The 11,408-nt window shown below is 26.2% G+C and overlaps 1 protein-coding gene across 1 annotated transcript; it reads left to right on the top strand.

Moving 5' to 3' along the window:
• The first annotated feature begins 1,135 nt into the window (after positions 1-1,135).
• On the top strand, positions 1,136-9,810 carry LOC100210362 (zinc metalloproteinase nas-15). The gene is made up of 7 exons (XM_065812649.1): positions 1,136-1,329; positions 5,384-5,473; positions 7,880-7,997; positions 8,077-8,252; positions 8,826-9,036; positions 9,299-9,378; positions 9,507-9,810. The coding sequence occupies exons 1-7, from the start codon at positions 1,266-1,268 to the stop codon at positions 9,740-9,742; spliced, it is 975 nt and encodes a 324-aa protein (XP_065668721.1). The 5' UTR covers positions 1,136-1,265; the 3' UTR covers positions 9,743-9,810.
• Positions 9,811-11,408: the final 1,598 nt, after the last annotated feature.

Genomic DNA, 11,408 nt, shown 5'->3' on the forward strand with positions numbered 1-11,408 from the left:
ATGGACGTGTCCACAAATGTGAATATCCACAAGCGTGAATATCCACAAGTGTGAATATCCAAAAGATAATTAAAAATAAACGTATAAAGTTTATAATAAAAACTTCCTATAAATATGCTTTTATCTTAAAAATGAGTTTGATAATGAGATTTTAAAATATAATTTTCACTTTTTAAAAGAACTATTTTATATTCAATCTTGATTGCTTCATTCCAATTATATCAAATTATATATTGATATAAGTATTATAATAATAAACAGCCAAATAAAGTTTTTATCCAATTAAATAGTTAAAAACAGTAAAACAAATCAATTTTTTTTTTTTTTTTTTAACTATTTAAATTGATAATATTTATCTACAAAACTTAATTATTTCATAAACAGAGAGTTATTACAATAGATTTTTATATTTTAATACATCATGTCTGAAAGATTTGTTTACAAAATTAAGATCTTAGCTTTATATTTTTATTTTCAACCAAACGCTATTTGAAGCCATATATGAAATGATAACCGCTGTAAAAATCCTTTATTACCCTTAATGAATTTCACTCCTTTTTCTTTATTATTTGGTAAGTTGAATCATGTCAAATAATGAAGGGAAAAAATTGAACTTTTGGAGTTAAAACTTACTGCTTACTTTAATTAGGTAAAATTTTCTGGAAAGTGCTTTTACCTTTGCTAATCTGTCAGACATCTTATTAATGGCTTTTGTTATTATTAAATGGTAATAATAATTTTGTCATAGTTTTTAGGTGGTGTTTGGTGCATAGCTTTGAGGTGGTGTTTGCCACACAATTGATGGAGAGTTCTATCAAAAGTTTACTAGTAACTTAAAATATTCGACAAACGGTCTTTTAAATATGTTATTAGAAAATTTTACTTCAAATTTGTATATTTCAATTGTTATATACAATTATCAACTAAAAACAACATTTTCACTTTTTTATATCCTATTCTATATGTCTACGTTATAATTCCCACTGTTAAATGAATTTCGATCTCGTTGTTAGAATTGTTTTTACATGCAACTTTTATACTAAACACGCATAACATGTGCAGTGCAGTAAAATGCAAAAGAAAAAATTTACACTGAGAAGGAGGTTGATTTGAAACATGACCCAATAGGTAGATTGTTTTTTCAACATTTGTTTAAACGGAAGTTTTTGACAGACTTTTTATAATACATTTTTTTGTGTGTGTCCATTAATAGTACTATTTAAGTATCTTCCAAAATAATTTATTTAGTCTACGAATCATCTAATATGCGTTTCTTAAGTTTTCTAGTGTGTATTTGTTTTGTTCTATATAAACCAAGTTTTTCAAAATGTAAGTCTTTTTTATCAAATTATATTAACAAGATATTAGTTAATTTTCATATTGTCAAATATATGAAAAAGTTTCTGTTTTTAAATTATACAGATTTTTTAATTTTTATATAATACTATTTACATCGTAAAATAAACAACTATAAAGAGACTACGGTAACGAATTCATGTTTCAACATAAAAATACACTTGTGCCATTTTCTCAATTTAGCAGAAAGGTGAGTGTAAAAAAAAAACACACTAACAGTTTTTCGGACTTAACTTTTTAAAAGGAGTGTATGGTGAGTGTTTTTAAAAATTGGTTAAAAATCGTGTTTATACAGCGAACGTGATTTTCATAAACATTTAAAAAGCTTTTGTAATAAAATGATAAAAAATCAAAGCTTTTCTGTTTTCACAGTTAAGGTTACAAACCGTTTAAACTTCGCTATAAAAGAAAGTATTATATTCATATAAAAATACACAAAGATTTATATAAAAGTCATCTTAATAATTAACAACTCGTTCCTTGGTACAAATTCATTTTTATAATTAACTAATCGAAGGTCATATTTTGTCCATCAAAGTATTTCCAACTAAGTTTTAAAACCTGTTCTTTGTTTTTAAAGGTGTGTGTTTCGTAAATGAGTTTCTTAGTTTACTATCGTGTTATTCTTCCGATTGTTTACGCTTTTACTTTTTAGAAAGTCTAGAACTTCTGTAGCAGTTAAATATCAAAGCTCACACTTTAAAAACTGTACTGAAGTATTTTTTTGTGCTTTAAAAAATGTTCAGATATGGTAGCAGCTAGAAAACAATCATTATTCGCAAGAATTTGGAAATACTTGATTAAAGGATAACCTAAATGGTGAAGATGAAAAGTACTTATCTTCTGCTATTTATGCTACTAGAAATAGACAAACTCTTTTTACAATAAAATATTTTTAAAACTTTAAAATTTCGGAAGCTTGAAGAAATTTAATGTTTCACCAATACTCAAGATATCTTTAAAATATCTTAAGTAGAGTTGGATAGAGTTTTTGATCGGTGATATCATACTTTTTAGCTTGATTGTTATTATGATATCATATCATGTTATTATGATATCATGTCATGTTTTATGATATCATATCATGTTATTATAATATCATATAATAATAATAAACAGGCTAAAAATCATTACTTTATCGATCAAAAACTTTATCCTAATCTAATAAAATTATTTTGAAGATATCTTGAAAATTGGATAAAGCAAGCATCAAATTTCTTCAAGCTGCCAGAAACAGGGTTTTAAAAATAGAATTAAGGCCAATCAGAATACTTCAAAAATGTAAAAAAGTGAAAATAAAAAAATATGAAAATAAGAGTGATTAACCAAATCAATATTTGTAACATCGTTTAAACAAGCTTAGGGCTTATTTATGTAAATATGTGATAAATAAATTTTTTAATAGTATATATTTTAATATACATATATATATATATATATATATATATATATATATATATATATATATATATATATATATATATATATATATATATGCACAGTCGTGTCACAATTTATTATGGCCACCAATGAATTTTGATCTTTTTGAAGTTTAATCTCATTTTTTTCGTACGAAGAGTAAAATATCATTATTGAAAGTGAACCTTTTGTTTAAAATAAAGTTTTAACTCATAAAATCATTGCTTTTTTTTTGCTACTGGCAACACTGTCACTATTTTGTATGATGTCATCTTAATTATAATGTTTTTGCTGTACGCTTGTTAAATTTTATCACCTAAGTTTGAATTCGTTTATTAGTATATTGTCAAAATATTTAAATCAGTAAAAATATTGTTTCTTGAATATTTCTTTTTATTTTAAAGTAAAAAATAATTGTATTTCATTTGATATTTTTAAAGTTACGAGTACCAAAGCAAATTCTTAACTGTAGTACTGAAATGTGATATCTTATTTGAGTTATGATGAAAAAGAAGGACTTGTTACCACAAAAAAAATTGCTAAAATTAGGGCACTTTTAATAAATATTAATCTTTCTCAATGAGAAATTGCCAGAAAATGTGGTATTTTGCGGGTTTCTGTAAAAATATACACAAAAAATGGCTAATATGGAGAACTTAATGCCAAAGAGAGATTTGGTAAATGTGGAAAGAAGAGAATCCTAACACCACGCGGGAAAAGAATACTTGCCAAGATTGTTATAGAAAATAGCAGGCCACCAACAATGAAATAACTAATGAGCTGGACCAATCTGAAGTCAAAATGTCAAAGAGAACGGTTCAACGTTGCCAACACGATCTTGGTTACATTTCACGACATCCAGCCAAGAAGTTTAAACTGACAACAAAAAAGATGCAAAAAAGGCTGTAGTGGGCAAAAAAGTATAGCAATTTAACAGAAGATGATTGGAAATCGGTAAAATTTATTTAAATGTATTTAAAATATCCACTTTCTTACACCAAACTCTAAATACTCACTTAACAATCCTTGTATAATATTTTATCGTATGCTTTAGCAACGAGAGTACTTTCCAATTTTTAACAAAGAAGGCTCAATATGTAAAAAGAAAAAAAGGGAAAAAATACTTATTGGGCTGCGTCATTCAAACTGTTAAACACTCCACCTCTGTGATGATCTGATCAGTGATATGTGGAAGGGGAATGGGAAGCCTCTATATTGTAGAGAGAATAACGAATCAGTTACAATATAAAAAAGTCCTGGAACAAAGATTGTTGCCACAATTGGTAAAATGGTTTAGTCCTGGTGAAAAAAAAAATCTTCATGCAGGATGGGGCACCAAGTTTCACGGCTAAATCAGTTAAAAATATCTATCACAAAAAAAAATTTTATTACTTGATTGACCAGGAAACTCTCCTGACCTAAATCCTATAGAAAATATTTTGGCGCTCCTAAAGAAGCAAATATCTAAAGTAAATATTACAAATAAAGTATATTTAATAGAAAGAATTATTCACCATTGGAACCATAATAAAGAATTGAAGAAAATGGCAGAAAAATGCATCAAAAGTATGTCAAAATGCGTTTTTACAATTATAGAGGCAAAAGGAGGAATCACCAAGTATTGATCTTGAATATACTTCTAGTAATATTTGAATAATAAAATTTATTATTAACTTTATTATTAAACTAAATGTTTTTTGTTTGTCAAAAAAATATCCATTTCTTAAATAAAAATTACTTTTAAGTACATAAATCACAAAAATATGTTAAAATGATAGACTTTGAAACTTGAGAATGTAAAAAATTGTGGGCGGCCATAATAAATTGTCACACGACTGTATATATATATATAAAAGCTGCTCTATCAAACCAACCAATATTGAACCAGTATTACGTTATGACCTTCGATACAAATGGTTGATCACAGGTTGAACCCTTATAAACTATTGCTAAATAGTTTATAAGGGTTCAACCTGTGATCCCTTTGTTACCTCAATCTCTGTGAGTTTGTTACCTCAAATAATAGTAAAAATGCTTATGTTAGATTTGCTTTTTATGTTATTTTAATTTGAACTTGATTTACCCAAGAAATAACAATTCCAATAATACAAAATAATAGCTAAAGAATTTTTTTAAGTTTTTTGATGATGTGGTTATTTTGCAGTTTGTGCAAAGTTTTAACTCAACTTTTACCAAAAAAGTTTTTTTCTTTTAATAGTTAAACTCTAATTTTCTTCAATGGCATTAAAACTTCGTAAATTTCAAAACAATACTATGATAAGCACTTAAAACAGTTTACTTTGGTTTAATTCTGATCTGATAAAAATTGCACGCAATAACTGTTGTTATACTATTTTAGACAAATTTTTTAATTGAAACTAGAACTGAGTTGTTTAGCGTTTTGCAGCTTTAGCTAATCAAATATCTAACTGCTAGAGAGTAAAACATCTTTGACATGTTGTAGTGAAAAGTTTCTTACGGTTGCTCAATGTAACCCATTTGAAAAGCATTTCTTTACATATGGTTGATAACTTATATCATTAACTACATGTTTAACTGCTAATTATTTTAGCAACTATCTTTTTAATTTTTTTATTTACAATTACAGCGATTTTGAGATATCGAAGAGACACCGTACGAAACCCTTCAAGAAAATGGCCGGGTGGAACAGTACCGTTTCTTTATTCAGCGAATACAAGTAAATAACATATTTACTGTTTGTTATACGGTTTGTAGCATAAATTTCTTTTAATTTCATGATTTTTAAAGTTTAATAGAAATTTTTATTCGTCATTTATAAATATTTTACAACGATCTTGTTTTACGAATTTTATCAATAAAATTTAAATAAAAAAAAAAATTAATAACGGCAGGAGCAAGTAGAAGACATAAGCCTCGTCACCAAGCCCCTATAGTAAGAGTAAAATATTTTTTACAAAGTTCTCATTATATAAATTTACAAATACTCGTTATATAAAACAAGTTAAAACATAATTACAAAAAAAAAAAAAAAAAAAAAAAAAAAGTTCGAATAAGAAAGTCTTGGATCACGGTGGTGGGATTATATCCATAACACTAATCATAAACAAACCTTTCTGGTAAATCGTCTGCTGCTGAAACTATTTTAAAACCATATTAAAATTCATCAACAAATTTTCAACTCAATTAAAAGCCTCACGGGATTTATAAGGCTATGGACTTTGAAACTTCAATAAATTTAGCAAACTAAAAATAGACTTAAATAAAAATAAATAAAAATGGGAAAAAAAATTTTTGAACATTCGTTTACTCTATTGGTTGATTAATTTTTATATTTTTTTATTGCAAATATTTGATAGAACTAAGTCAAAGGAGCTAATGATCGAAGATTTTTTGCTTCCCGCTAAACATTAGTTCGCCCGTTTGGTGAACTAATGTTTACTAATTTCAAAATCTCTAACTGTAGTAAATGATTGTTTATTTTTGGCATTATGGAGCAATTTGTTTTCTAATAGAATAATGAGAATAGACTAAAAAAATGTTGCTAACTGCAGAAAAAATTGGGTGTACTATCAGAACATTTAAAAGTTTAAAACACTTTTTAAAAGCAAATTTGCTTTAAGCTTATTTTTTCTTTAAAAAAAATAAAGAAAAATAAAGTAAAAATAAGTTTAAACATAATCAAATTTATTTGTTACTAAAATTTAACTTGTTAACATAAAAGTATAATCAAATGTCGTAATTTTTTAATTCAAAAAAAAAAGATATTTTTAGAACAAATCAATATTATCATGTGTTTTTGTTTAAATATTTAGGTAAAAGTAAACATTCCGGAGAAAATTATCACTAGTTAAGTTCAATGAAAACATTTAACTTATCCCTTAAACATGTGAAATTGACTGCTTTCTAAAAAATGCTTAGGGAAAAAAAATTGAGTCTGTTGAGCTCAAATTAAAATTTTTAAAAGTAATATTTACCCTTTATCAAGAGGGTACTGTATTGAAACTAAATCAATAGCTTCCGGTTTGCACAAAGTTTTTGGTACTGGTTCTTTTGATGCATTATTTTTGTATCAAGAAAGGAAGCTTTAATAGAGTCATAAACCTGTAAATACCATTTTGCACAAAAGCAATTTATAAAAGAAAAGAAAAAACATTAAAAGAAGTAGAGAAAGCAAAAGTAAAATAAATGAGAGAAAGTTTTAAATGTAAAAGATTTAAATGAAATGAAAGAAATAAAAAATTAATAACCGAATTTTTAATTTTTTAAAAAAGGTTCTTATGCTTTAATAATTTTACTTTTTGATTTTAAGTTTTTAAATTTAATTAAAGTTATTGTTTTTAAATATACAACTTTAAAAAGTCTCCTTTTCTTTCTTCTTCTTCATTAGCTTTCTGTTATTACCATTATTATTTTTATTAGCATTTGTGTCACTCTTTTGATATAAATAAAAGCTTTTATCACAAACTTTTTCTTCTTGTTATTATCATTCCCAGCAAATATTCTGTCTAAAGAAGATGTCTTTTTAACGTAATAAAAACGTTTAATACGTTTAAAAGACGTATTAAAAGCGTCTTTTTTTAGACCAAATTTTTGCTGGGTTGTTATGATTGTATATGATTGATAATGAAATTACTCAAATTAATCTCTTTATGATTATTTTTTTATATATCCATTTCCTTATTTTCGTCAATAAACATTTTTTCTCACAGATTAATTAATTTTCTCTTCATATTTTTGCTTCATCTTTGTGATCATATCAATTAACCATTTAAAAATTTAATTAAATTAAAAACACCACAGAGTGATCTTTTAAATTTACAAGCTCTTTCCAGTTTCAAGTATCTCGAATACTAGAAGCTTACTTAACAGGTCCGTAGAGAATATGCGCTCCTTGTCAGTCTTATTTTTGCTCTAATAAAAATAAACAGGTTTGAAGTTGTTATTTTTTAATTTTATGTACTGTTGTTTAATTTTATTGCTAGTTGTTTAAATTATTTTTTAATGTTTTAGTTGTTAAAACTTTAACTTCAAATCTTCATTTCACCAAAAACAACCATTTGTGTGCCATAAAACATGTTTTTAATAAAAATTAAAAAGCTTGATAAAACATATTGCTTTAAAGGCTACCAGACTAAGATTGCATTCGAAGAAGCAGTAAGAGAGATCCAAAAAGTATCGTGTGTCAGATTTGTTCCAAGAACGCACGAAAAAGATTATGTCAGAATTATCACAGGAGCAGGGTAAACAGCATCAATTTTTAACTTTTAACTATTTTTCTTGTTTCAAACATTTTTTAGCTCTTTCTTCCTAAAACTGCAGATGCTATTCAATGATCGGCAAAGATGGCGGTGAGCAAGAGCTTTCTCTGGGACAAGGTTGTTATCGAAAAGGGATTTCACTTCACGAAATAATGCATTTACTTGGATTCTTTCACGAACAATCAAGGCCCGACAGAGATGATCATGTTACTATACATAGCTCTCATATATCAGAAGGTTTATTTTATGTTATGATTTTTTTTTTAATTAAGTAAACTGTTTTAAACATTTAACAAATAACTTGATTCACTTTATTTTATTTAAAAACCAATATTTTTCATTAATGCTTAACTTGTAATTAACTTTAAATGTGAAAAACATATAGATATAGAAAAGTTTTAAACAGAAGGAAAAAAAAGGTAAATTAAAAGAATTTAACTTAAGAAAACTAAAACTTGTTGAAGAAAGAAAAATAAAATATTAGGCAGAAGAAAACACAAATAAAATATTTTTTATTTTTATCTACCTAAAAGTAGAGTTTTGCATGGAAAAAGTAGTTAAGGGTTACACCACATTTGCCCCTTAACTTTGGGGTAGATTTAAAGTTTTAATTAAAATAGTAAAATCTAAAATATTGAACTTGTTTAATTTTTAACTTTAAATTTCATTAACAACATACATTGTGTGTGGGTTGGTATGATCTCATTTGGTGTGGGATTGTCATATTTTCATGCACTTCCCGTCGTTAACCCATCTAATGAGTAATTAAAGTTTAAAAATATGTTACAAGGTAGACATTCAAATTTTTAGATGCTCGAACTCAATTTCGAAAGTATCGTTACGAAGACGGAGATACACTTGGAGAAGATTATGATCCAGATTCTATAATGCATTATGAAAATAACGCGTTCTCAAAAAATGGTCAGTCGACAATAACTCATAAAAAGTATCCATGGAAAAGTTTTGGTCAAAGAGAAAAATTAAGTGACATTGATAAAATTCAACTTAATAAATTATACAGGTTTTTCTCATGACTTATATCTTTTTTTTAGATTATTTTTTAAATCCATTTATACCAGTAGTTGTTACCAGTAGCAATTTTTGTAGTTTTACTGGTGAAATCGAGGTAAGTTACTGGTAAAATCGAGGCTTTATTGTTATACTATCGTAATACCGGTCGACGGCGTAATCCAAATAACTCGTGTAATACGGTAATGAGATATAAACAATGATGACTTTTACAAAAAATTTTAATTTTCTATAATGAATTTGTTTTATAATAGGTGTAAGAAAACAAACGATAGCATTGATATTAATAAAAAAATCAACGAAAATAGTAAAATCACTTCTAATACAGATAAAGGTGAAAATTTATTTATTTTTAAGAACAATTTCATTTTCTCGATTATTTTCTCAATATAAAATTTATAAAATTATATTTAATGTGAGATTCTCTTGACAAAAATGTTTACAATACAAGTTTCTTTTTAGTCATATGTGCAGACAATCAATGGTCATCTTTAAACGGAGAGTGTATAATTGGATATTTTATGGGTCGTTGCAACAGCTCCCCTGTAAGAATGTCTATGCTGTGTCCAAAAACATGTGGATTTTGTAGTCCAACCTGCAAAGACAGTTCACCATTTTGTTCATCGTTATCAGGCTTTATTTTCTGTGAAAGCAACTACGCAAAAAACAGATGTAAAAAATCATGCGGTTTTTGTTAAAATTTTTGGTAGTTCTTTGGTAGCTATTAAACCAATTGAATATATTTGCAAATAAAATTATAACTTTCCGTATCTTGATTCATTATAGATTATCTATAAAAGTTATCCTCGTCTTTTGTAAGACTTTTAAAATACTTTTGAAGACATTTTGTATTATAAGAAGTAATAAATTTTATGAATAACATTTAATAACAAAGATTTACTAAAATTTGATAGAATAATAACAGATAGAACAACATCGTTATTAAAACAAAGTCTCAAGTAGACTCAAAGCTGTTTAAAACTCTTAGAAAACCTGCTTAGAACTAGAAAAGCAATTTTTAGAAAAATCTTCAATTTACATCAGATTTATTTTTACTGCAAAAAGTTCAAATAATTTTGTTTGTTGAGCTATTTTTACCTTGATGAAGAGATGGTAAGGATAATGATGATGATATGACAAAGATGACGATGATGATGATGATGATGATGATGATGATGATGATGATGATGATGATGATGATGATGATGATGATGATGATGATGATGATGATGATGATGATGATGATGATGATGATGATGATGATAAGGATAATGATGATGATATGACAAAGATGACGATGATGGTGATAATAAGAGCTTAAAAAAAATATATTAAAAATAAAGTTTTATATACATTAAAAGTTTGATATTTCTGCAAATTTATTTAAAAAAATAAAACTAGGGTTTTTAATCAAATAATAACCTTAAGCAAGAAAATGACAATAACAGTTGTGTACCAATTAATGGGCGCCATTAATGAGCACCATCAACAACAAGATTATTTTTTAGAAATAAAGAAAGTTTTGAAACTAAAAGTGTTTTTATTCTCTTTAAATTCTTAACTTTAAACAAAAATTAAAGAAATTTGTATAAAACTGTTTATTTTTAATATTTTTGAAAATGTTTTTCCTTCTTATTTTTTTTTATCTTATACTTTAATTACAAACAAATGGTAATCACTTTTTAATGGCTTTTTTAAAGCTCGCTTTGCATGGGGATTTTTAATGTTACGTAAATATAAAAATATGGCGTCCAGAATTGCATTTTTACATATTGACCACCATTTAAATTCATGCCTACGTTCTTAGGTCTGCATTTGTTAAACTGAATTTCAATTGATTCTCGAACTTTTCATTCTAAAACTAAATCTTTTAGGTTCTATTTTCAACGTTTTTACTTGCTTCCATTTTATATTGCATGGACATTTGTTTTTATGATGCCCAATTGCAGATTGGTCCCATTTTTCTTCCAATATTTTTTTTTGGAGTTGTTTTGTTCTTGTTGGTATTTTCATTTTTGTTTCGCCAAAGTACTTTTGTTTACACTCACATTCTATTAGGTATACTCCGGGATAGCTATTTGATAGTAGTTTTATCTCGTTGTGTGAGGTTAGCAAAGATTTAAGATTTGCACTAGATTTAAAGACTGTCTTGTAACCTGCTTTTTCAAAGAATTTTCGAAGTTTTGGTGATAATATTGAGATCAACGGTAGTAATATAGTTGGAATGGTTGCTTCATTATTAGATAAGAATATTTCATTATTTGAGTGTCTTTTTTTTAAAACAATGTTTGTTAGGTTTTGTAATTATTTCTTTTCGTATCCATTTTCAGAAAACAAATCTATTAGGAAATCGATTTCTTTATT

Source organism: Hydra vulgaris, chromosome 12 (assembly GCF_038396675.1).
Source record: "Hydra vulgaris chromosome 12, alternate assembly HydraT2T_AEP".
NCBI lineage: Eukaryota > Metazoa > Cnidaria > Hydrozoa > Anthoathecata > Hydridae > Hydra > Hydra vulgaris.

What these genes read in the sequence shown, in the direction of transcription:
- LOC100210362 (XM_065812649.1), top strand. Translation starts at nt 1,266, where the DNA reads ATGCGTTTCTTAAGTTTTCTAGTGTGTATTTGTTTTGTTCTATATAAA. An exon ending in TCTTTATTCAGCGAATACAA is followed by an intron (nt 5,474 to 7,879) that starts GTAAATAACATA and finishes ATTGCTTTAAAG; the next exon opens with GCTACCAGACTAAGATTGCA. An exon ending in AGAATTATCACAGGAGCAGG is followed by an intron (nt 7,998 to 8,076) that starts GTAAACAGCATC and finishes CTAAAACTGCAG; the next exon opens with ATGCTATTCAATGATCGGCA.